This window comes from Balaenoptera acutorostrata, chromosome 5 (genome assembly GCF_949987535.1).
Source record: "Balaenoptera acutorostrata chromosome 5, mBalAcu1.1, whole genome shotgun sequence".
NCBI classification, from domain to species: domain Eukaryota; kingdom Metazoa; phylum Chordata; class Mammalia; order Artiodactyla; family Balaenopteridae; genus Balaenoptera; species Balaenoptera acutorostrata.
The window spans coordinates 143,375,681-143,401,200 of record NC_080068.1 but is presented as its reverse complement, the minus strand read 5'-3'; the positions used below and the strand labels follow the sequence as shown (position 1 = coordinate 143,401,200).

General features: G+C 54.8%; 2 protein-coding genes across 4 annotated transcripts; both read right to left on the bottom strand.

The window, feature by feature from the left end:
* Positions 1–8,322: 8,322 nt before the first annotated feature.
* SLBP (stem-loop binding protein) lies at positions 8,323–18,831 on the bottom strand. Its single transcript, XM_057546595.1, has 8 exons — positions 18,673–18,831; positions 18,451–18,567; positions 15,646–15,750; positions 13,444–13,503; positions 13,005–13,142; positions 12,290–12,439; positions 11,150–11,231; positions 8,323–9,258 (listed from the first exon to the last, which is right to left on the bottom strand). The coding sequence occupies exons 1-8, from the start codon at positions 18,729–18,731 to the stop codon at positions 9,142–9,144; spliced, it is 828 nt and encodes a 275-aa protein (XP_057402578.1). The 5' UTR covers positions 18,732–18,831; the 3' UTR covers positions 8,323–9,141.
* Positions 18,832–20,080: 1,249 nt separating this feature from the next.
* TMEM129 (transmembrane protein 129, E3 ubiquitin ligase) lies at positions 20,081–25,517 on the bottom strand. Of its 3 annotated transcripts, XM_007181483.2 has the most exons (4): positions 24,880–25,517; positions 22,657–23,131; positions 21,799–21,958; positions 20,081–21,677 (listed from the first exon to the last, which is right to left on the bottom strand). In XM_007181483.2, exons 1-4 carry the CDS (start codon positions 25,082–25,084, stop codon positions 21,429–21,431), a joined length of 1,089 nt encoding a protein of 362 aa, XP_007181545.1. In that variant the 5' UTR covers positions 25,085–25,517; the 3' UTR covers positions 20,081–21,428. The 3 variants fall into 3 exon arrangements, with proteins under 3 accessions (XP_007181545.1, XP_007181546.1, XP_057402575.1); XM_007181484.3 differs by lacking the exon at positions 21,799–21,958 and having other exon boundaries at positions 21,483–21,677; XM_057546592.1 differs by lacking the exon at positions 20,081–21,677 and having other exon boundaries at positions 21,850–22,001.
* Between the last annotated feature and the right edge of the window lie 3 nt (positions 25,518–25,520).

Below are 25,520 nucleotides of genomic sequence, written 5' to 3'. Positions count from 1 at the left end.
CTCACCGGCCACAACTAAGACCCGGTGCAACCAAAAAAAAAAAAAATTAAAAATGGAACTACCCAAAGAATATACAAATCAATTTTCACTGCAAAGTAGAGGAGCTGTTACAGTGGAGGATTACTGGACTGAATGTCAATATTATGACATAGTATGAGTGTGTTTCATGTTTGGTAATTGCAATCATTGTTGCTTTTGTTGTGGTCATCCATGTACAATGCTTGGTGTCAGTCTATTTATCTCTTGTAAAAATAAAATACAGTGTGTGTGTGTGTGGAAAAAAAAAAAAAAGATTTTCAAATGTTAAAAAAAAAAAAAAAAATGGAACTACCATATGGTCCAGCAATTCCACTTCTGGATATAAACCCAAAAGAACTGCAAATTGGGTCTTGAAGAGATATTTGTACACCCATGTTCGTAGCAGCACTATTCACAACAGCCAGGTATGGAAATAACCAAGTGTCCACAGAGGGATGAACAGATAATAAACTGTGGTCCATCCACATAACGGAATATTATTCAACCCTGAAAAGGAAGACCGTTCTGACACCTGCTAAATATGGATGAACCTTGAGGGTGTAATGCTAAGTGAAATAAGCCAGTCAGAAAAGGACAAATACTGTATGATATATATATATATATATTTTATGAAGAAGGACAAATATCATTATATATATATCCTATTGATTCTCTTTCTCTGAAGAAACCTAATACAGATGCTAAAACCAATAGGGTAAAAATATTGGTAAAACTAATACAGATGCTAACGAAGATGGGCAGACAGGATGTTTACACAATTTCCAAGCATCTCCCCAAAGACACCTGTGCCTGCAGAGAGGCCTGCAGTGACTTTACCTGGGAGCGGACGCAGGTGGTCACAGTTTTGTGGCTAGCGGGTGGTGTGACGTCACGTGCCTCCTGGCGAGTGCGCAAGAAGGGACACCCCCAGCAAGTGTTCCTACAGGAAGATCCCCTTTCTGGACCTAATCACAAACACACTCAGGACTTCCCGCCAAACTGCTCACCTACACCCTTCAAACGCTGGAAAGACAAAGTCAGGGCTTCCAGCCCAGGTAGAAGGAGATGACATGCCATCCTGGATCAGAACCTGGCCCAGAAAGAAATTTTCTGTCCGGTAAATCACTGGGACACCTTTCATGAGGCCCGTGGTGTTAAGTTTTCTGATTGTGAGGATCGTGCCCCCTGTAAACGAACGCCCCAGGAGACACGTGTGAGTCCGTCCAGGCCTCCCCGACGCCCCGAGGGGCAGCTTGGTGTCTCAAGACGTTTGCCCACTTGCAGGCGAACACAAGTGTGCAAATGTAGGTCCAAGTGTGGGTTCCTGAGACCCCGACCCTCCCTCACCCGCCTGGGTCACCACTTTTTCTGTTGTTCAACTTTAGCTTTTCTACAGTGCCTCACACCATTCATTCATTTTTTACAGAGACTTTATCTTTTTTTTTTTTTTAAAGCCTATGGGATATATTTAATTTATTTATTTATTTATTTTTGGCTGTGTTGGGTCTTCGTTTCTGTGCGAGGGCTTTCTCTAGTTGTGGCAAGCAGGGGCCTCTCACTATCGCGGCCTCTCTTGTTGCGGAGCACAGGCTCCAGACGCACAGGCTCAGTAGTTGTGGCTCACGGGCCTAGTTGCTCTGCGGCATGTGGGATCTTCCCAGACCAGGGCTCAAACCCGTGTCCCCTGCATTAGCAGGCAGATTCTCAACCACTGCGCCACCAGGGAAGCCCCCACATTTATTTTTAATATTTACGTAGTAAACAAGAGCTGTGACTTTTTTCATTTTCATTTTTCTTTCCTGCTTCCTTCTTCTTTTTTGGCTTCTATTTCTCCTACCTTGTTTTGGAGGGTCTCCGACCTGTATCCCAAAGTTTATGTAAAATTTTCAAAAATCACCTTCTGATATCTTTTTTATTTTTTACATCTAAATCCATAACCGACCTGAGGCTTTCTGGGGTCAGCCCAGCCTGCCCCGCTCCACACCTGAGCTCTCCTTGTGGCACGGGGCCGACACCCAGTGTTGGGGAGCTGCACTGCGGGCCTTCCAGAGGGGTCTGTCGGTGCCCGGGCCCCGAGGTGGCTCTGGGCTTCGCGTCGGGAGAAGGGCAAGCCAGCAGGGCCACTGCGAGGAGGCTGGGTGGGGTGGCTGAGTGTCTCTGTGGGGCGGGGGAGCTGCCCCCTGGTTGGGCTGTCGGGAAGCCCCAGAGAAGCAGCTGATGGTGAGAACGGGGCCTCACGACCAGGGGCCAGAGGGCAGGGGTGGAGCCGGTCGTGGGGCTAGGGTGGCAGGAGGCCAGGACGGGGGCTCTGAGGAGGTCCAGGCAGAGACCACGGGCCAGCGCTGGGCGCTGGGGGCGGAGGTGGGACAGCCCAGCCCCGAGTCAGGAGTGGGCTTCGAGGAACAACACGAGGTAAGACAGACGTACAGAGACAAGAAAGGGGGTTACTGGCTGTCTAGGGCTGGGGCCGGGGAACAGCTGAGGGGTGCAGGGTTCTTTGTGGATATGAAACGTTGACTGTGGTGATGAACACGCAACTCTGTGGCCCTAAAAGCCACTGAATTGTGCACTTTGTGAATTGCACAGTATGTGAACCGTTCTCAACAACGCTGCTTAAAAAAGAGAGAAATCAGGACGTAGGCAGCCTCCCCAGGGGGCTCGTCAGGGCCCGAGGCACACCCTCCCCCAGCCGGACCAGAAACGCTCATTTCCTTGACTTTAGAAGCAGCTGACGGGCCCTGGGGGCGGTGCCCAGACCCCACGGGAGCTCAGTCCTGCCTGTTTCCCTGGAGTGGTCCACGGTCTGCACGTGGCTGCTGCGGCCTGTGGGCAAAGCCCAGCGCCGGCTCCTTCCTCTGGGTTTCCTGCCGACCGGCAGCCAGACCCAGGGCCTCAGTCAGACTCAGCTCCGGTAACTTTGGCCAAACTACAGGTGGTGCTGGGCAAGGCTGGGGCGGCTCAAATGCTCAAATATCCAGGAACATGGTGTGCTCTTTCAATGTGTAATTTTGCCTCTTTTGTATTCCAGGAGAATTGCCACGAATGATCATTTCCCCCAGGATAGAGTCTTGCAAAACTCCAGTGCACCGTCATAACCAGTGAGCGCCCGTCCACACTGTGGGTGGACCGGGGTTGGTTTGGCCACTGCCTGTAGAAGGACATCTGGATTGTTCTCGTCTGGGGCTGTTACACACTCGACCGTTAGGAACACGCACACCCAGGTTTCTAGTGAACATGCATTTTCAGTTCTGGGATAAACGCCCAGGAGCACAGTTACCGACTCGGGTGGTAACTGTCCGAGTACCTTCCAGAGGGGCTGCACCATCTCCCCCGCCCCGGTGCTCACCAGCCCCCGCTGTGTCCCCGCGCTGACGTCAGCACTGGTGGCTGGTTCTCAGCCGCGTTTCCCTACCGATCAGTCTCGTTGGACACCTTCTCACACATCCTCTGCCCCTGTGTGTCCTCTCCGGTGACTTGCCTCCCTCCTCACGCCCCCTGCTCCTCCTCTAGCTGGACTGCTTTTCACTGTGACTTTGGGGAGTTCTCCTTTATCCCAGGCAAACCCCTGTCAGATACGTCCCCCGAGTCCACCACTTGTCCTTCCGCCCTCTCAGCAGGGCCTTGCCCAGAGCAAGTCTTTAATTGTGATGAGGTCTTGTTTAACCATTTTCCCTTTTACGAAGCATGCTTTTGGTGTCCAGTCTAAGCACTGCCTCGCCCTAGATCCCAGTTTTCTACAAGTTTTATACTTTTGCACTTTACACTTAAGTCTGCAGTCCGTTTTAAGTTAACTTTCATGTAACAGGAGATTGAGGTGCCGGCAGACGTCCAGCTGCCCAGCAGGGCCTCTCACAGCATGTTCCCAGATGGCTCCAACGGCCCCTCTCACTGAGGGTGAGCTGGCGGGTGACTTGGTTCTGCCCCATAGCCCAAGACGGGATCCCCACCGTGCCATGTCTGCTGGCGCTCTCATTTGCTCTGGTGAAGCGAGCCCACCTGGCAAGGAGTGAGGGCGACCTCTGGCCCATGGGGCACACGCTGACCACAGCAGTGGACATGGCTCCTCCCTGGTCGAGCCTTCAGATGACACCCCAGCCCCAGCCGATGCCTTTCTTTTTTTTAATATTTTATTTATTTACTTGGCTGCGCCGGGTCTTCTATGTGGTACGCGGGATCTTTAGTTGTGGCAGGTGGGATCTAGTCCCCTGACCAGGGATCGAAGCTGGGCCCCCTGCACTGGGAGCGTGCAGACTTAACCACTGGACCACCAGGGAAGTGCCCCCCGGCTGACGCCTTGACTGCAGCCCCTTGAATGTGAGGACCCGACCGAGCCGTGGAAGCTGGGGGATGATAAGTACCGTCGTGTAAGCCCCAAGTTTGGGGTGACTTGTTCCACAGCAGCAGGTAACTAACACGGCTCGCACCGCCTGCCTGCAGCAGTGGGAACGCCCCACTTGGCGCTCCCGCCCAGGGAAGGGAAGGGGGTTCCTCTGCCTTCTTCCTAAGGAGCACAGCAAGTGCACCGATGGCCACCACACCTGGAAAGCCGCTCAAGATCGCACACGCCACATGCCCCTCGCGTGGCTTGGCATTCACGCAGGGGAGCGGCAAGCACTGGACTGGCTCCAGGGCCCCTCCCTGGGCAGAGTGACCATCTCTCGGCCTCCGGGAAGCAGCTTCGATGCCCGTGTAGTGGGTGCCCGCTTCCTAAGTGCCTGAGGCCCACCCCTGCCCTCCCGTCAGTGAAGGAGTTAATGGACGTGTGGGTTTTCTCGGCGCCTTAAATGGGGCCTTCGGCAACCTCGACTGCTGCCGTCGCCCAGCATCGTTAGCTCGCGGCATTCATTCTCTCCTCTAATCCTCAGAGCCAGCCTAGGAGGTAGCTGCTACTACCCGGGTCTTATCCACGGGGACATGAAGGCCCCGTCACACAGCTGGAAGAGGCAGAGCTGGCACTGCAGGGCAGGGCCGCATCCCATATGCCACACGTTGAATGCGCCCGCAATGTGCCAGGCGACAGGCTCCGGCTACACTGTACCCAGTCGGTGCATTTTGGAAGGTCAGTCACAGAGCCTCAGTGCCAGCGTCAGAGCCTTTGTGTCTTCCACCCTACACTGAGGGAGCATTTTTCCGGAAAACTTCACGTGCATCTTCGAAATGTGAGTTTTACAAAGTGGCTTTGATCCCATTAAAGCCTGCACGTTACAAAGCAAACAATGACAACAGAGCAACAAAACTCCAAAACAAAAAACCCTCAAGACTCTTTTTTTTTTTGGTCGCGCTGCGTGGCATGCAGGGTCTTAGTTCTCCAATCAGGGATCGAACCCGAGCCCCCTGCAGTGGAAGCACTGAGTCTTAACCACTGGACCGCCAGGGAAGTCTCCCCTCAAGATGCTTAAACAGAAAATATACAGACTGACGATCAAAAAGGCACACGTCCCCCCTCCCCCCGACCCAGGTTCCAAGAAGACACATTAACTGCAAGGTACTTCCGGTTTGTCAAGTAGCGTCACATGACTCTACCTGAGCGGCTTTTCGAGTTTGCCCACACGGGCAACCACGCTCCTGTAACCCCTCCACTAACCGGAAGAGCCACCCACACGGGTGGAAGAGCAGCCTTTTGGTTCAGGTGGGCTGCTGACTCACCTGGGAGGATCTGTCACCATCTTCCTCTCAGAGGCGGAGGGACCAGCAACCTGATGTCAGGATCCCAGCGGGCCAGCAGGAGAGGACGACTTCACAGCACAGGAAGCAAGCGAGTCGGGGATGGAGGACGGCAACCCTGATAAGCCTACCACATCCGTACTCAGGAGACAGGAAAACGAACCTCCACTGGGGACGAGATCACAATCGGCCTGGAACTGTGCAGAATTAATCATGCTGGACAAGCGTAATTGAGTTCTGACACCTCTGGGTTCAACGTACAAGAGTCAAGAATAAAGACCCCTCAGTCCCCGCCGATCGGCTCCTTGTTACACTCACACGGAAGTACCAGCTTATGTTAACAGCACTGAAGAGCAAGAACGAAAGTCTGAAGATTGATTTCCTTGGTGCTTAAGAGCATTCTAAGAATGTAGATGTGAAGCAAAAGCCAGTAGCCGGGGTGATTCTTCTAGAACCTGAGTCAGATATCATGGCCCCTGCTCAAGAGCCCCTGGCTGCCCACTCCCCGCCCCAGACTGCACCCGTCACTCCCTGCTCCAGCCAGCCCAGCCTCCTTGCCCACTACTTAGGGCCACCGCAGTCCACGCTCTGGCCACAAATGATCTACAATCTTCCCGGGGCCCCCAAGTCTCATTCTGCATCAGCACCAGCCCAAAGTCCCGATCCCATCACAGGAATAGGCTCTGATGGAGGAGTCCCCGAAACACAGCTCCAGGGGTGAAGGTCCTCTCAGTCTGAAGAGAGACGACTTACGTGCACTCTGTCCCCAGGACCTGCCACACACACCCCGACATACGATGGGCCAAGCCTGGGGGAACTGCTTCAGCCGCTCCTGTAGGGGCGGGGTGTGCCGGGGGGAGGGCTGGGCAGGACCACTGGCGTGGCTGCTCTCCGCCCAGGTCTCAGTCCTGCTGCATCGGTGACTCTCCACGCCTCTGGGATCCACCTCTGAATTACGCTCCCTTTTCCGTGAAACGCAGCCTGTGTTTGCAGCTGTGTAGTTTCTTCAACCTGCTTCCTGACACTACAATCTTGAGGCTCCAAAGGCCTCTTTTCATTCTATACTGCCCGTCCATTTCAGTCCAAGCTGGCAGTGTTTCTGCCAATATGATTCTTTCAAAAGCTTTTTGAGTCTCCTGTGACTCTTACTGCGGCTCGATTCATTACACAAGAGCCACACGCACAGTTCTCCTCAAAATAAGCCCTTCTCTGCCTTGGGCTCCTGGGGGACATAAGCTTCTTAGACGTCCTGTTGTCTGATGCAAAGGCTCTCGACCTTCCGAGGTCCTAACCAAGCATTTGACAGCCACGGCCTCAGCTTCACTGCAGACCCGTCTCCCCCGCCAACCTCTGGGTTTGATCTTTGCTCTGAAGCCATTTCTTCATGTTCACCTTGTTTGCCACCCAGGAAGGTGGGCATAACTGAGACCACAGAGGGCGCCACCCCCCAATTAAACAGCCCTTCCCTCCGTGTTCTCGCCTCTCCGAACAAGCCGTGGGAAGCCAGAGGCAGCTCCGAGGGTCTGCCTAGAAACCCTACTGGCCATCCAGCCCATAGGTCAGTGTTTTCCACCACCCTGTGCGCAACAGGGCTGCCAGCGGTCACCACGCAGCAGGGGTCCACTTTGCTTCGGTTCCCAGTGTTCTCACCCATCCTGGGAAGCCTCCTCCAGGCCCTGAGGCGTCCCCTGTCCCCCACCCAACAGCTCTTGTCTTTCTCAAAGAGGCTCCAGCCCATGTCAGCTGCCAAGCCTCCCCCATGTCTGAGCACTGCTGGGGTTCCGTACACCATATTCCTACCCCAGGGCCTTTGCACTTGCTGCCCTCTGGGGTGAACGCCCCCGCCCCACCCCGGCAGCACATCTCTGCTCACACACCACCTAATAGGGCATCTCCCAACCGCCCCCTGCCCTGCTTCGCTGCCCTCCTACCCTGTAACCTGACACCACATTTACTACCTTCTGTCCCCAAGAGCGTGAGTGCAGACTTCGGGGCACCCTGTCTCCTGTGTGTCCCAACATCCACAAGGCTGTCTGACACACTACAAGCTCAACGCATGTGTGAAGCCAACAGGAAGGCCTTCTGGCCTTTCAAAGCACCTTGAATGAAGTGACCGATGCCCACCCCTTGCTTAAAGGGAGCTCAGCATCACTTCCAAGGGGGTGTCCACGGGGCACGTGGCCACAGCTGCAGGCAGAGCTGCCAGGGGCTCCGCGTGCCGCTGTGGGTGGGGCAGCCCCTCAGGCGGGCCCTCGGCTCTGGCGTGGACTGCCCGGCCCTGGTCTGTCTCGGGACACAGGGAAAGGCCCTGTCACCCCAGCTGCCGACCAAGCAGCAAACCGAGGCCCCTGGCTTCCTAGTAGTCTGTGGGCACACACTCCCTTCAACCAGGAAAGCCTGGGTCCAGGGAAAGCACACACCGGGCCCACCGCTGACACCAGGTCTGGACCCGGCTCCAGCCCGACCAAGACCCCAGGCCAGAGCTGCAAACCTATCAAAATGCGGTGCTCCTCGCCGGGCGGGGCGGGGCAGGGCCACAAGCCCGGGCACGACTCTCCCCCCACTGCGTGCCACCCCCCCTGGGCACAAGCCAAGGGCAGGAATCCCTACAGCAGGCAGCCTATCTGGCAACGTAGTAAGTCAGTTAAAGAAGGTCCTTTTTATTTTTGCAATGTCATTCCATACAAAAGCAATAGAAACGTAACAGTCTTAACAAGAAGTTTACAATTGAATATTTGAACAGAAAATCTGTACACATTATCATTTACAGCAATTTTACACGGTAAATTAACTGACTATAAAAAAAATGTTCTTTCTAAATCCTTCTGTCTTAACTCTTGGAGTAGCATAGGTAGAAGGGCTACTTAGTGCTATTTACAAGTACCAAATTAGGACTGTATAACTTACATAAACCCCATTAACCTACCAGCTCAATTTAATATCTGACTATTCAGTGCTCTGTATGAGGAAAAAAACCCATCTTGACATACTGACAAACAGCCCAAACCCTAACCCTTTCCATACAGATATTAAAGGTATCCGATTATGAGAACACTCGGCCAGACACCAGTAAAGAAAGCCCCGTGAACATATGCTTAAACCCAAACCAGCCATCTGACAAGTAGCAATTAATGCCTAAAATACTTGTGGAAAACCAGTTACGGTACACTTGTCAGGTTAACTTCAAGGATGCAGAGATTAAGCAATTAAGATTGTTGCAAGATTGCTTTGAGTTCAATTTTCCTCGGATTTAGTTCCATTTACAATTTAAAACATGCAAAATACACTCCCTATACATAAAATTAACGTTTCTTAAGAAAATAAGGCAAGAACATCAATTCACCAAGAGACTGTACACTATGAACAGAAACCCCCAGTTACAAAGGCAGGACGCATGCTCGGTGGGCCACCCCGCCGGGGGAGGCAGCGCTGCTCCCAGGGGCCTCCAGGTGGCGCCGGTTAGCTCATGGCCGAGAAGTCTTTCAAGGGTTCAGTTAAGCAGGCTTCCAAGTCAAACGCGTCCTCGGCCTGGCAGTCCACGTGTCTAACTTTGGTAGGGGTGCCACAGTACATGTCCTAGAAGACAGAAGCATGGTCACAGCCGGTCCCTCGGGCACACTGGCCTTGCTGCCGGAGGCGCTGAGCAGGGCGGCTCCCCCTCCGGGGGCTGAGCGCCCCCCAGGAACGCAGGACAGGCCCGGGAGAGCATCCAGCAGATACTGCCAAGCTTCACTTCAGCTGCATCTGTCAAACACCCACCCCCCGCCCCCGCCCCATTAGTGACCAAGTGACCTTTAAGGGCCCTGAGCCGCAGCTGCTCAAGCCTAACAGGCCTAACAGGAGCCACCGTGTGGACGGGACGCGCCCAAGGACATTACCGGGACAACCGGGAAACCTGAGCGCGGCCTGGTTACGAGGCAGCCGTGCTTTACCACGGCTGCGTTTCGCGAGCACAACAGCGATGCTGTGGTAGTGGCCGTGCTCAGCGGCGAACGCGCTGCCCCCGGTGCCTCGGGCTTGAGCAGTGCAGGCCGGCCAGCCGGGGGCTCCGCCTCGCCACCCAGCCTTCTCTCCTGTCCCGCGAACGCCCCGCCGGCTCCCACCTCTCCTCGGCGCCCCGGGACCTCCCGCCAGGACCCCTGCCTCTGATCTTCAGGGCCTGGCCCCCGACCTGCGCCCGTGCAGTCACCGCCCCCTAACTTCTGTGACCACGAGCGGCACATTCAGAATCGGCTTCTTGAGCTGGGACAACGGTTACTCTTAATCCAAACCAAGGATGCCACCCGCTGAGATCGTCATGGGTTTTAGTCCTGCCTGTGTATAAATATCCACAAAACTGGGATCATCCTATGGTTAAGTATCCTGTTTTTTATTTATCTTGACCATTTTCCACGTTATTAGTCTTCAAAAACAATCTGTAGTAGCTGTATTCCTTATGAATGTAATTTTGTCATTCCTCTCTTTTGGACATTTGTGTTACTTTTTTTTTTTTGGCCATGCGGCTTGCAGGGTCTTAGTTCCCCGATCAGGGATTGAACCCAAGCCCCCTGCAGCGGAAGCGCTGAGTCCTGACCACTGCACCTCCAGGGGACTCCCTGTGTTACTTCTAACACCTCGAATAGTCACAAAGAGTAAGTGGGATGCAGATGGTCCCCAAGACTGGAAGGACACGTCCAGGCTTATCAGGGTGACACAGATGGAAGGCAGGCAGGAAAAGGCAACTACGCACTTTTATTTTATATGCTCCTGACCTGTTCAAATACAGTATAGGTTGATCTTATATAAAGCAGGAGTTTTTCAAACAAATATTTATGAATTCTAGGTTTTAACCTATTTTTTTACTTAATGTGCAGAATATTTCCACATGTAAATATTGGGGCCGTCTCCTTTAAAATAACAAAGGGATCCTTTTACTGTAAACTGCTGCTGTGTATTTGGCTTGTATACGTGCAGAGAAGTCTGGAAGAACATGCACCCAACCAGTAACTAGAGAATTAGAGATGAGGCAATTCTGTACATCGCTTTTCATCTTTGGAGGTTTTTTCTTCCAAAAACATGTAATTTTTTAAAATTGGCAAATGTGGGGAAACCCCTAGGCCCAAAGCATTCCTCCACTTATAAAAACTAGCAGATGATTCCTATACTAGCAATTCACCAGGACAAACTATACAGTCTAAAATTAACAATAGTGACAAAGCCTGTGAACCAGAAAAGGCCTTTTACTTTTAAATGAAAATGGTGGTACTCATTAGTTAGATTGAGCCCAAAATCTAAAATAAGGCCACTACCTACGAACTCCATCAAATCTGACATTTCAATAAAGTCAGAGAAAGGGGTAAGGAGCCCCTTTTTCATAAGCATCAGAATCAAATTTCAGCTTAAACTTCAGTTTTCAGAGGGGCATATGTTGTCAACAATTGACCTGTAACACTCACGCGGAGAGATAAAACCAAGGAAAGGTACTTACGAAGTTATCCTGAGAGCTCGTCTGGGACTCAGAGCTGCTCTCCGCAGATTCCGTCTCCATCTCCCCGAGGTCTACAGGACGTCTGTGCGGTCAGAACAAGCACATCAGTCAGCACATAACAGAGCCAGGAGAAGGCAAACGCCACCACGGCCGCGCTGCCCGTGAGCACTGACACGCATCTCCTCTGCTCCCTGAGGGACCCACCAGCTTTCAGCGACTCCCCGTGCGCCAGACTGACCCTCTGCCCGATCACCTCGCCGGGGTAAAGCAGGCACTACAGGCAAACACGTCCACCCAGCTCGGAGCACACAACCGCCTGCCCACTCTTGCCCGTGGCCAACTGTCTGTACACAGCCACAGGCAGCCTTCCAAGTAGGAGCGTCAATAATAAAGCCCAGTTTTGGGGGAAGAGAGACACCGTGACAAGCCGTACTACACATCATCACTCATTTGTCCAATTTCCTACTCATAGAGAGAATGGGACAATAGTGACACCGGACCCCGGGAAAAAAAATCAGTGTGTGTCTGTGAGGCCAAACTTGTAAAGACGCGTCAGACATCATTTCAAACGTGACAGTTTCTAATAAATTTCCCCAGCACAAAGCAGAAACTCCAACACTTGAATGAATAAATGTGTCTCTGAGGGAGGGAGAGGCTCAGGTCGAGGGAGCTGAGAAGAGAGGCCACACAGACAGTCTCTCCACCTCCGCGCTCAACCGGCATCCTGACCACGTGGCAGAAACTCAGGCCTGAGACCTTTCCAACTAGACACAGTTTAAAAAGATAAAAGCCTTCCTTAGATGAAAAAAAAAGACCTTTCACGTTTATAGCTCAACATACATTATTCACATGCTTTTTAAAATGTTTATCTTAAAAACAAACCCCACATATCTCTAGGTTTCCTAAGATGAGTCTGGCCGAGCTACAGACAGTAAAGCCGGCCCAGGAAGCACACCCCTCCCTCCGGCCTCTCCCTGAGCCTGCCCAGCCGGCTTTATACACTCGTGCAGAGAAAACACACACACGAAGCTGTGACCACAGGCAGACGTTATGCACAATAACCTGCCACACAGTGACACAGCCACTGCGATCACCACCCGAACTGCAGACACGGAGAACGAGAATGCAGTAAAGACGTACATTTCTTGCAAATCACATCCTTCTTCCGCTGGAGGATCCCAAAAATGCAGAGCCACCTTCCAGAGTTTGATTTGCTGGTCCCACGATCGTCGACTATACTTCTTGAATTTGTTGGGGGTTTTGGGATGAATGCCAGGCTGTCGAAGGTGCCTACCGGGAGAGAGGGATTATCCTGGCACACACCATCCACATTTGCAGGTGAGCTTAAAAGCACTACCTCTCTGCCTCTGCTTTCCTTCGCAATCCATGCCCCAGAATAGGACATCTGCAGTTCAATCCTGCCAAGCAGCTGGTATACTCTCTAAAGCTCCCTTTGTATCCTTGTGTGCGTAGCGGGAGGGGGGACGCTGCTTACACAAAACGGGGCAATACTCATATCTTTCTCTAATAAAATCTTTACAATCTGTAACTTGAACTTTAGTTTTCCCATCATGTATTTTAATAATCTTACATTTATAAGACAGCTATGAGTCCTGAGAAATGAAATGTCATCTAACATTCTAAATTATGAAAATGTTATTTTTTTTATCTTCACGTCCTTCGTTTCTCAGTCACCAACCCATTCTTCTTTATTTATGTAAGTGCCTGAAAGTCATTAATAATACACTTCTTAGCAGGTGTGAACTACACCCAGAATCAGATTTACCACCTAAGCAACTCTTTAGACGGCAATGCCACATGACTTGACCAGGACATGCTGGCGAAACAAGACTACCTCGGGACTTCTTTAATATAGCGATCGTAGGCAATGGTGTTCTTCCCATAGTTGATCTGCTTCTGTCTCCTCATCAGGACACTTTCATCGGTCTCTAAGTCAGCTGGCAATGCTGACATAGACTCCTTCGAATCCGAACTGAAGAAAATGAAATGAACAGAACAAGCCTCACAATTAAGATCACTACGTAAGAAAACGTTTGAACATAATAACGGGAGTATTTGCCCTCTGGATTCCAAACCATATTAACCCCACAACAGTCCAGAATCTTTGAACATATGGGAATTTAGTACACAATAGATACATATTTCAAATCAGTGAAGAACAGAAAAACAGTAAATGCTATTGAGACACTTAGCATCTCATGTTCACAGTTTTTTTTTCATTAATAAACTACAGGTCTATTAAATTAGAAAAGAAATAATTACACAGCATTTACCTTCCTGATGATGATTTTCTCTCTCTTCCAAAGTCATTTATGAGGAGTTTCCTTTTATATCTGAGAGCAAAGTAAATGTTGCTGTTTTTAAAAAGGTATAGAAATGAACACAATGCTTTTAGAGCTAAGACAGAGCCACAGGGAACAAAGCCTCCCTGAGGGTGTGGTCTGGTAAGTGGATTAAGTAACAGTAGGTGGCTTCTTTTATTTTCAACCTCCCTCCACCACCTTTGAGGCGAAGATAAAGGTTACGTGCCAAGATCATACAAGGTGCTTAAAACAACCAGGTTCTAAAAAAAAAAAACTACTGCCGCCAGCTAAGTAGTGAGACCCAAATGACACAGAAATTTACATCCCTCTAACCCTGAAGCCTTTAGAAAAAAATAAACATGAGTTGAAATACAAAGTTTTTATTTCTAATACCACGATTACTTATTAAGGAGACGTGTGCCTGTTGGGCACTGCTCACCTTCTTGGAAAGACTGCACACCTTCCGCCGTCCCCCCATCCCTTGTGGATTTCACCGGGCCATTTCCCTCCTATCACAGCAATGACCAACACCCAACTTTGCAAAAGTACGTCACCAAAAAAGCACACTGCAATCTAACATGGAAACCGTGAACCGCCTCTAGCTAGAAGTTCATGCAGGTGTCTAAAACATGTCACGTATCACGGTGCCTCCTTCCAAATCTAAAATTCTCAACCTTCCCCAAGTTTGCTGGGGCATCCCAGTGAAGCCTGGATACCGGGAGATAATGAACCACCCCCTGAGAACTGAGAAACTAGTTCCTGAAATCATTTTCTGTAGGATTTCATTCTTTCTGGAACCCCAGTTGAAAAGACTGGCTTCAAGTATGACTAAAACCTATTTTCAAATTTTCAGACTGCTGGTGTGTAGTGTGTGCTAGCCTCCTTGACATACAGTGAGCTGAATTCTTACCGCCCCCCTTCCTGGTGGGAAGTAAGGCAGACCACCATCATCAAAAGCTCACATCACTTGGGTCTTATCAAAAGCAGCAGCTTTCCATCAGAAAGGGTGTGATCCACAGAGCGGCCCAAAACAGTGCTCTGGACAAGATCAGGCCTGCTTTGCAAGGCAGGGCAATTTTCAGAAAGGAACAAAGAGGGGTCCACCGACAGGAAGGTCAAGACAAACAGGGGTCTCCCTGCGGCACTTAAGAGCTGCAGACAGTCCCCAGCAAGGGGTGACACTGGGGGTCCGGATACACAAGGACATGATGAGGATTGTTATAACCCTGGTGAGCAGAACACAAAAACTGCATAGACCCAGTCAAACAGGCTACCGTTACAGCTGGGAAAAATCAAGATCTATATAAACACGAGAACTCATTCAAAACACTGAAGCCCACGTCTGTCAGCTCCAGTTCACCCTTCTACCCAGGCATCCTACTCACCCACACACATGCATTCTCATGGCTGAAAGAAATTAAGTGGTCACAACCAACCCCCACGTGTGTCCGAGCCTTTCCAAAGACGGCAGCTCTAAATACCATCGACCGCTGCAGAGGGGGAGGAAGCAGTCTGGCCCTGCTTCCCTGCTGACAATGAGGACATATTTTCTCATCAGAATTAAGAACAGACTCTTGGTTCAATATACTTCAATTAATTTCGAGCCACAACATTTTAACTCAACGTTCACTCCCTGGGTTGGATGGCATCTATCAAAAGGAAGAAAGGCCCCAAAATACCAGGGAGAACGTAATCCAGGGGGGTGAGCAGTGGTGAAGGATGCATCATCTGAACTGCAATGAGCTGAGGAAGAGGAAGTGGCTTGGAGTTGAACTTGAATACACAGCTCTGGGTACGACTGCAAGGGGTTCACAGACCCCAAGTCAGGGACCCGTCCCCGCACGCACTCTGGCATTTCTGAGCTGTCAGCAGCGCCACCTCCCACTTAGTGCCACCCTGGAAGGACAGCCCCAAGACACCGGTTCTCAAATTTCAGTGAGTCGACTCAGCTGAAGGGCTTAAGCCAGGGCTGGGCCCCACCCAGTTCCCCATCCAGCAGGCCTGGGGTGGGGCCTGAAAACCTGCATTTCTAACAAGTTCCCAGGAGCTGCTGACGTGGCTGGTCTGGGGCCCACCAGACTTTTAAAAACCACCACTCTAAGATATGCCTCAAATTTAACATATAATTAAAAACACCAGAGGTAACATTTCAAACTGGTCTGAAATGCATACCTTGCAATTTCTTTGTTAACTCTAGTCCTCATTTCATCTTCTTCGACTGCACTTGCCCAGTCTGAACATCTAGAACGGGGCTTAGGGCCTTCGGGAGTAGTAAAGCTGCAATAAAATGAAAACGCACATTTGAACCATGACACAACTTTCAGTTTCCTTTCAAATCGTTCATCAGGAAATGTTCTGAGGTTGTTTGGAGAGTGCCAAGAAAACGGGCTCCAGAGTAATCTCTGCTCCATAACTTACTAGCTCACCGAGTTCAGGCAATTCGTCTGAAGCCTCCTGGGCTCTGTTTGTTAAACAACTTCTGTGCGCTCCCTATGTGCCAGTGCAGGAGAAAGGCAAAGTCAACAGGTATCATTGGCACCAAGAAGTGTACCTACCTAGTACAACTACTTTTATTTCCAAAAACGAGGGTTTTTTTTTTTTTAGGATTTTAAAAAAGATTTCAGCTAATACATTTTTAGAGCTAAGCAGAGTGGCCAGCACCTAATAAATGTGGTTACTATTTACTTCTAGACGCACACAATTAATGGCTCAGGATATATCACATCATAATTAAAATGGGGGGGATGAAAATGTACTTCAGAGTTCTTACTACATTAGGACTTAGTCTACAGGTAAAGGTGCCCCCTAGAGTTGGGTTAAATTTAATCTAGAAGCTTAGTTCTATCTCGAGCTCAAGGAAATCTTTAGTGAGGTTCAGGCAATTTGAACTTGATGCCAAGAACTCTGGCAGTTAGAACTGTTGCTACGTCTGTTACTTAGAGGTTAGATGTAAACTTACATTTTTACTTTTCCTTCTCAACTTTCTACTGGCCATCACTGGTATATCAAAAGTGGAAACTAACTTCGACTGCATCAATAAGCGACTTTATACATTCTAGCTGAAAACCCAATGGCACGCTTTGAAAATGCAACAGCAATAACAAAAAAATAATCCCTTTATGTAATTATCATTTCTCTCCTTATAATTACTCCACCCAGAGAAACTCAAATTGGATCCCTAAAAATAAATTTCCACAGTCTAAATATGGTTGGCAGGGTCTGAAATCAAATTAATGAGCGAATTAAAATGCCTCAATGACTGTATGGCAGATACAGAAGAGAACCAAATGGAGGCTTGTCTAGGGCTGGACGCCAACATCCTCACTAGTGTGTCAAGAGATCCAGGTCTAAGTTGCCCAGCCGTGACAGATTCCTGAATTTCTAAAACGTGCTTACAAACGACCTTTCACTCCATCTCATGTTTTGATAGCTTGATACAAACTACCTTGCGTGAAACTAAAATTCATTTCTTAGATTAAGCAATTTATATTCACCAACTCACCCTATCTTAGGACAAGAGTACTTTTGGGAAAAGTGCTCAAGTAGAAAACAAAGCCTGTTCTACACAATGAGCTAACGTCCCTCCCCAGGGACCAGTTCTTGCGCCCCTGGAGATGTAAGTGTCTCCACTCACCACGCGCCCCCGTACACGCCCCGCTGGCACGACAGGGGGCTGTGGGAATGAAAGCACACGCACAGAACAGCAGGGGCAACGTGCCTAGGACAGGAGCGTTCCTGCCGGAACAAGGAGGCCTCCGGGGTTGCTGTGAGCCAGAGGAGTACCCGCAGGACACAAAGGAATGCAAAGCACTGTAAGGCTGTGACAGTGTGTCTTAAGCTAAAGGGCTCAGAGCATGATCTCAAAGACAGCATTCCATTACCTGTCCTTCACATCTAGCCCTAGGGCTGTCAGGGCCTCTCCTCCACTCACATCTCCTCCCAGGTAATCTCAAATCCCAAATCTCCAAAAGCCACGTATATGCTATATTCAGCATCTGTGCCTCCCCGACCAGCCTGTGAGGTCCCGCCCGCTACTTCCGCAACATCCGCTCTTCACTCACCTGAAAAGCGTCTTAAGCCTGATCACCAACTCCTTCCCCAGACCAGTCTGCCCCACCCCCGTCCTCTTCATGGTGGCAAAAGGTCCCACGAGCGACGGAGGGTCTCCAGGCCGAGAAGCTGGTCGCCCCTGACTCCTCCCAGCACCCACCCACCCGTAACCCATCAGCAAGCACTGGGCCTCCTGCCTTAGAAGCCCATCCGGAGGCCCACACTCCCCGCCGCCCCCTCTCACCTGAACTTGGCCGCTGCCCCCCCTCCCCGCACCCTTCGCCCTCCTCTCGTCAGGCTCACACAGGCCCTGGCGGGCGCTCGCCCAGGGACCCCCCATCTCACCCGACGGAGGCCCTCACCTGCCGCCCCCGTCTCTGAAACGCCTCACCTGACTCGCTGACCCACACGCGTCGGGGCGTAAGCAAACAAAAAGGAAGTCCAGGTGGACACGGTCCCCTGACCTCCCCAACACGCTGCTCAGCCAGAAAGCCCCCAGTAAGCGTGTAAACACGCACACGCTGCGGCCGAGACTCGGCAGAGGGAAGCGCCTAGGGAGCGTCAGGGTGGGAAGAGGGGCGCCCGCCTCCTGAGACGCTGCTGTAGACACCCGACTCTTCCGAGCTGACTCTTCTACGGGTCAACCTGACTGACTGCGCTGGGAAGCCCTAAGTTCGTGGTGGCCCCCAGCGCCAGCCCCGGAACACAGCAGGGCTCGCTGACTGAGAAGAGCCCGCTTTCTGTCGACAGCCATCACCGAGACACCCCGCCGGCACGTTGTGGTGCGCAGGTGCCGGGACCAGTCAGGGGTGGTGACCCAAGGGCGCCCCGACTAGTGGAGAGTTGTTGGTGACCCACGGGCACCCCCTAGTCGATCAGGTGCGGGGACCCCCCCGCTCCGGCCCCCGACGGCCGCGCCGGGCCCACCTGTCGGGTCTGCGGTCGCCCGGCGGCCTCGAGGGGCCCTCGGCGTCCTCGGGCTTCCGGCGCCTCCCGTCGGCCGTGCGCTTGCGTCCGAGGCTCCATCTTGCGGCGGGCGGCGGGCTGGCGACAAGACACCACGTCAGGGCGAGGCGGCCCGGGACCCCCGCCCGGACCCCGCCCGCCGCTCTCCAGCCCGGGAGCCCCCAGCGCGCGGCCCGGCCTCACCTGGCGTCGCCGTCGCGGCGGCTCCCGCACCCGGGGGAACTTCGCAGCCGGCAGGCCATGGCGACGCGGCGGGCGGGATCGTGGGGGCCTGGGGATCCGGCTGTGGCGGCGGCGACGGCGACTTCCTCTCCGCGCGACGCTGACTGCGCGCGCCCCGCCCCCAACAGCCTTTATGGGCCGCCGCCCCGCCCCCCGGACTCCCGCGCGCGCCGGGCCGGTCGAGACCATCGGGCCCGCGCCGGGGGGAGCCGCTCAGAGGCGCGCGCCCCGCAGGCCGCCCAGGCCGGGACGGGAGCCGCGAAACAGCTGCCCCGCGTGTGCCATCCGGGAGGCGAAGGGGCGCCGCCGGGTTGACTGAGGCGAGGCCCTCAAAAAAGGTTGCCCCCTCCGCCTTGGAGGCGGCCGGGCCGCCGCGACCCTCGGACGCTGATTGGCCGCGCCTTCGCGGGCGGGGTAGGGGTATTGGCGGGAGATTCGGACGCTGGCGACGCAGGCGCGCCAAGGGGACAAGGGACGCGTCTCCGATTGGCCCTGCCCCGGTTTCGGGCGCTCTCCGATTGGTCGGCTCGTCAGGGACTGTGTCCGCGCTGGCGGGAACCCGGAACCCGGAAGGGGAGGCAGCAGAGCAGCGTCGGGCTGCAGTCTTCAGGCACGGAGAAGCCTGCGGTAACTCGCTGCCCGCGACTGATGCCCAGCGTCGCGAGCCTATGTGAAGTTCCCGCCGCTGAGCTCACTTCTGCCTCTTTCAGAGCCGCCTCCTGCGCTAACCGCCCCCAACCCCCGCGCGCGGCCCACGGGCCCTCCGTGACCCCCACCCCGCACCCCACCCGGCGGGGCCCTGGGCCAGTCTCCACGCGTTAAGTGATGCTGTGTGCAAAAGAAGTAAAGAGAAGGACTGAAGTCGAAAGAACATCAAAGATCTCCGGGATGTAGAAAATTCGGGACCACCTGTGTTTTTTAAATGGGTTCCATGTACCACCTTCTAAAAACGTTCGGGGGCCAGCACCAATATAAGGGAGCAGGAAGCACGTGTCGTTGAGGAGCTCCCCGACCCGAGCTGCTCTCCTGGGGCACCCAGGCATACCATGGGACACAGCAGAGAGCTCGAGGTTGGAGGCCTCGACCAGCAGGGCCTGCCACCTTGGGCCACGTGTCCCCTGTACCTGGAGCGCCTGCATGCTGAGCCCCCCCCCACAACCCCCAGGACCCTTCAACGAGGGTGCCCTGGAAATGGGCTTTCTGACCCCAGCTGGGAAATCAGAGGAAGATTCCTGCAAAGTCTGCCTCCCTTCTCTTATTCTGAGTAAAACGTGCACATTAAACCTGCCACTTCTAAGATGGCATCTCCCCAATTGTTACCAGAGCTTGAATATCAGGAAAAACAAAATATTCCAATCAAGAAAATATATAAACTCATAGTAACATTTTATTAAATAGTGTATCACTTCACTACAATAGATTTACCTTTATAAAACTAAGTTTCTTTCGTAGAAAAGATAACCCCAGGCCTGGCTCTCCTTTGCCAAGGTTTGAAACTCCAGGCTGAGGCTGGGCATGGCTCCCGCCTGCCCCTCTGATGGCCTTCAGCTGTGGGCACCCCCGAGGACCACAAAGCTGGGCTTCTCGCTCCCAAATCCCTGGCTTTGGTGCAGCCTTGGGTGAGTTGGGCCAGCTGAGTCCATCTCCCCTGCTTAGAATGACCAGGTTTAGGGGGCTTAGGGCCCCTCCAACAGTCCCATCTGTCAGAGCTGTACCCAGGGACCTGGCACTTGCCTCCCTGCTCCCCTCCTGCACCACCAGGAATTGGGAAGACAGCTGCCATTGCCTTGACTGCTGGGCACTTCCCTTCCTAAGTGGGTGGACCCTGCAGGGATATGGCCAGCCTCGTGCTGAGTCCCAACAAGCTTGTCATCCGAATGTAGGACGTTGCTGTGGAGCACGGTCTTCAGCTCAATGCCCTCGCTACCAGGAGTCTGAAACTTGGCCCTTTCCCTGGGCTCGCAGGAGCGGCAGAAGGCACGTGGTTACAGGCCCCTCCAAGGGGTGGGCAGCCCCCACAGGCACGCGGCTAAGAGAATGGCAGCTGAAAGCAGCCAGCCCCTGACGGGAAGCCCGGGGTGTCCCTGGGCAGGGAGCAGGCAGGGGCCACCCCCCCCAGGAGTGGGCCCTTGGCTGGCCACAATCACCAGGAGACCCTGGGCAGTGCTCTCACCCTCCACCCATGAGCTCTGCGCCAGGTCCTCAGAGCAGCCTCCGTGGGAGTCGTGGAGGGTGCCGATGCCACAGGGCCAGCAGCCGGCCTGGGGACAGGAGCAGGATAGACTGCAGTCTCGGGCAAATCTGAGTCTGTCGTGTAACTGACGAGCCGTTAAGGTTTATGTGCCCCATACGTTTAAGGCAAGTGGCTTAAGTTAGGGCCATCTGGGGCAGGCCACAGGGTCTCCCAGAACACAGCTCAGGGGGCCCCAGCATGCTCTGGAGCTGGACCCGACACCACGTGCTGCATGCCCAGCATCTACCCCTAATCGGAAACATGAAGAGTGGGGGAGACAGGGGCGCTGAGGACCCATCCTGCTGCCGGACACAGAACTTAAGCAGAAAACTTCTTTTTAAAACTGAAACCCCAGCCCTACTGCAGCCTCAGCCCTTCTGCACCGGTGAGTGGCCACACCGGGATGAGGCACCCATGACAGCCCAAACCAGGGCCCAGAGGCCCAACTACGCCCCAAGGCAGTGGCGGGGTCCCTCTGGCGGGCTCAGCGCACGGCACACACGTCCAGGATGCAGAAGCGCGCGCGGCAGGTGGGGCAGGGCACACGGCTGGCCAGCCAGGTGTCGGGGCGCTGCGGGTCCTGGCGGCTGGCGAACCACTTGCCCATGCAGGTGAGACACCACATGGGGCGGCAACAGCACTGCTGGCACTCGCCCTCATCCGCCTCCTGGCAGGTCTTCACCAGCCTCACGCTGGCCCGGTTCTGCATGCAGCCGATGCACGCCTCCAGGTCCTGCAGGCGGCCCAGGCGGTCAGAGGGAGCCCTGCCAGGCCGCCCTGGGGGCCCCCACTGCAGGAGACGTGGTCCATGGGGGCCCAGCTGGGGAAGCCGCCACCCCTGCCCAGCCCCCCACCTGGCTGCTGGGGACCGAGTAGGCCGGGTTGACCTCCACCAGGGAGGCGAAGGTCTCCAGGAACAGGTCGCCCAAGCTCTGGTGGATGACCACGTTGGCCGCGCTGCGGATGGGCGCCCGGAGCTTCTCACACAGCTCACCATACTCCGTGGAGTTCAGCCTGCACGAGGTGTTTGCTGCTGGGTGGGGACCACTGGGCGCGTCTGCGGGGCAGGGCTGTGGTTCCCAAGGGGCTGGCAAGGACCCCGGGGCGGGCAGAGAGGCCAAGGCTGTGCCCCAGTGCCCAGGGCGCCCACAGCCACACAGACGTGGCGGCCCAGGCACAGCCCAGCAGCCAGCAGAGAGGGCCCTGGGGCCGGAGCCCACAGACCCAAAGCTGCCCACTGGCCCCCCGCGATGTGGGAGGGCAGGAGGGCGGGAGGACTGTAGCTGAGACACAGAGAGCCTAGCCCTCGGCAGGTTCAGGCCCAGGGAGTGTCCCAGGAGGGGCAGCGCAGGCCAGCCGCAGCCTGAACTAGACGGGAACACCTGGGCTCGGGCCCAGGCCTCAGAGCCGAGAGAGCCACCGAGCCTCCGTGCTACACGGTGGCCCCCAAACACCCCCCCTGTGCTCCCCCCGACATGCTGTGGAAGGCAGCTCGGAGCAGGGTGTGCAGAAAGGGGAAGCGGAGAGTACCTGAGGGGGGCCGGGGGGATGGGGGCGCTGAGGGAGGGGCACGCTGGAGGGGCGGCTGATGGGACCAGCTCCCACCATCATCACCTCCTGGAGCAACTCAAAGACCAGAACTTGGGCGCTGGCTGGCCACACCCACCCCGGCAACCCCAGCCTCACCCCCACCCAGCCGCAGGCCCGCCTACCGGATGTCGAAGGCTGGCACGGCAGGGTTGGCACTGGCCACGCGGATGGTGAGGAGTTGCACAGGCAGGTTCGAGTCTGGGGAGAGGTCGTGCTGCTGGGACTCCGTCACAGTCAGGTGCACGTCCTGCTGCTGGGCCACGTGCACACGGTACGTGGTCACCTTCATCACCCACGTGTCCGTCACAATCACACGGGCACCCGGCGCCCCCGTGGCAAACTTGTCGATCCGCCGGAACTCGGTGTCCACGGAGGAAGCGACGGCCCGCCAGCCTGACTGCGGGAAGGCATAGTGGGCCAGGGTGCGGGCCAATGGGTGGTGGGCCCACCGGTCTCGGGACCAGTAGTAGATCAAGGTGCAGGCGATGGTGGGCAGTGTCAATGCCAGCAGGAGGAAGACCCGCCAAGTCTCCGGGGCCTGGCTGGGGGAGTAGAGCCGCTTTTCTGAGGCTGCGAAACACATGCCCACGTAGTAGCCTAAAAGGGACAGGGCAGGCCTCAGCAGAGGTTGGGACTGCCACACTCATCCTCCTCAGGTGGTACCCACCAAGGTCCACAGTGCTGTCCCTGACCCTCCGGGGGGGCACACTTCCTTTAGTCCCCAGCCCTGGGCGTGGCCCTCTGCCCTGGTCGGCTCCCAGAGCAAGACCATGGTACCCCAAGGCAGGTGGGCCTTGCCCGCTTCTACAGCTGACTCACCTCAGTCCTTGCCCTGTCAGCAGAAAACATTTTTATCTCACTACTTTAGTTTTGTACAAATGACATATAACTACCAGAAATAAAATGAGAAAAACCTAGAAAAGCAAAAATAAATACAAGGATCTGGCGTCACCCAATGCAGAGCTGCCCACTGGCCCTCCTGGGGCCAGATCTTGGCCTCTGGACCCCACCTACTCTGAGGAGGCAGATCAGACCATGGCCCGTCCCAGAACTGGGATGTCGTGTGCCAGACAGTAAGCAAAGAACAACAGGAGCATGTCACAAGGACACAGGAGCCAGCTACAGGGCTCCTGCTGGCCAGATGGGGGCCAATTTGCATGTCAAAATTAATGAAATAGACAGTGACCTGCAGCACAGATTTGAAATTGCAAAAATAATAATAAATGTTGTCGATCAAGTTGATATGCTTTAAGTAACTCATCGTGTGGAAATAAATAACACATCTCTAAAGGTTCAAAGGTATTTCAAAACAAATTCAAAAAGAAAAACAGACTCCTTGTCTGATCACAAGGCCAGGCTCCACCCCATTTCCTCCTCAAGTGGCCCCCGTAAGTCACTCGGCTCACCTTCCAGTTTCCCTGTCCATCACGGGATGGTGGTGGCCCAGCCCCCCACAGCCTGGTGGGAAGATGCAGTTAGAGGCTCCATAAAGCTGCAGAGATCCTTAGTTCCCAGGGCGGAAACCCAACACACTACCCTCAGGAGAACCCAAACTCCTCGTGTGGGAAGCCGGCTGACAGGCATCCCTGCATCCCTGCCTCCCTGGGGGCTCAGCAGAGCTCCCAGCTCACCACGTCGGCCCTGCCTCTATGCTGGCGTGGGCTCTCCTCTGCCGCCTTCCACACAAAGCAGGCAGCCCCCATGCACAGGCCAGCCTCAGCCCAGCCCACTCTCCACGCCCTGCTGCCAGCTGGAAACCCCTCCCTGTGTCCACCGAGCTGCACACGCTGCTGGCCACCGCCACCGCCCTCCCAGACCTACTTCTGACCCCAAGTCCTCCAGAGAACCCCACCTAGTACCCCATCCAACCAGCCAGCCTCCCAGAAGCCAGCTAGCACCTGGATCACCACCCAGCACAGCCCCTGACAACGTCTGAGCGTCCCCCACACACACACACGCCTTCCCTGGCCTCTGCACCTGTGACACTCCCAACTGGCGTCACCCTCTCTGCCTGCCTTTCCCGCACCCACCGCCCAAAGACTGGGGCGGGTCACCCCTATTTGCATCAGTTAACTCATGCTCCTCTCCTGGGAGCTGCCCCCCCATGTGACAGCTCACCACCCGCCCCAGTGAGCAAAGCACCCCTTTCCCCAGGGTTGAGCCCGCCTTTCCGCCAGGTACCTGCAAGAGGCAGCTGCCGCCAGCACCGTTCTCCCCACTCCTGGGAGCACACGGGCGCTTGGCCCGCAGCCTCGGCTCTACCGCACGGGCGCCCTCCGCCGTCCCTCCTCCCTCTGGGGTCCCGGAGCTCGGTCTCGAGCGCCGCCCACGCCCGCCGAGCTCACCTAGCGGCAGCAGGGAGTGGCACAGCAGCGTGGCGGCCGTGCGGCGCACGTGGTAGGGCACGAAGGCGGCGTCCTCGCTGCCCAGCCAGCCCGACAGCAGGTTCTGCACCGTGAGCCCGGCCGAGTGGAACTCAGTGGGGGTGAACACGAAGCACACGGCGAACACCACGTAGGCCAGCGTGAAGGTGACCTCGGGGCTGTCCATCGCGCAACCGTCGCCTCCGGGAAGCCGTGGCGGCGAGGCCTGCTGCCCCAGCGAGGAGAACAGGCCGCGGCGCCCGGGTCCGGAAGGCGCGGGGCACTTTGGGAAATGGAGTCCCCACCCTCAGGCCACTCGCGGGGTGCTCTGGGAGATGGCGTCCTGCGGGGCACTCTGGGAAATGAAGTTCCCGGTCCCCTCGCTCGGACAGAAATTGTGAGCTGCCGCGACAGTCCTCGCGAGGGTTTGGATGCGCCTCAGGACCCGCCTTGGTGGCGGTGCTGCACTTAGCCCCACTGCACAGCTGGGGAAACTGAGACTGGGGCGAGCGGCTCTCAGGCCCTGACCTTTCCGCGCAGCCCAGGCGCGTCCGCAGCAGAGCCCGAGATTTCCGGGCGACAGCGGGCCCCGCAGCCACTGCCCGCCCGCAAACGGCCTTTCC

Coding starts and splice junctions, on each gene's coding strand:
- SLBP (XM_057546595.1), bottom strand. CDS start 18,731: ATGGCCTGCCGGCTGCGAAGTTCCCCCGGGTGCGGGAGCCGCCGCGAC. Junction 13,143..13,443: donor AGAAAATCATCATCAGGAAG/GTAAATGCTGTG, acceptor CATTTTCTTCAG/TTCGGATTCGAAGGAGTCTA. Junction 12,440..13,004: donor TATATTAAAGAAGTCCCGAG/GTAGTCTTGTTT, acceptor CTCTCCCGGTAG/GCACCTTCGACAGCCTGGCA.
- TMEM129 (XM_007181483.2), bottom strand. CDS start 25,084: ATGGACAGCCCCGAGGTCACCTTCACGCTGGCCTACGTGGTGTTCGCC. Junction 23,132..24,879: donor CCACTCCCTGCTGCCGCTAG/GTGAGCTCGGCG, acceptor TGTCCCTTTTAG/GCTACTACGTGGGCATGTGT. Junction 21,678..21,798: donor ACTCGGTCCCCAGCAGCCAG/GTGGGGGGCTGG, acceptor GGCCGCCTGCAG/GACCTGGAGGCGTGCATCGG.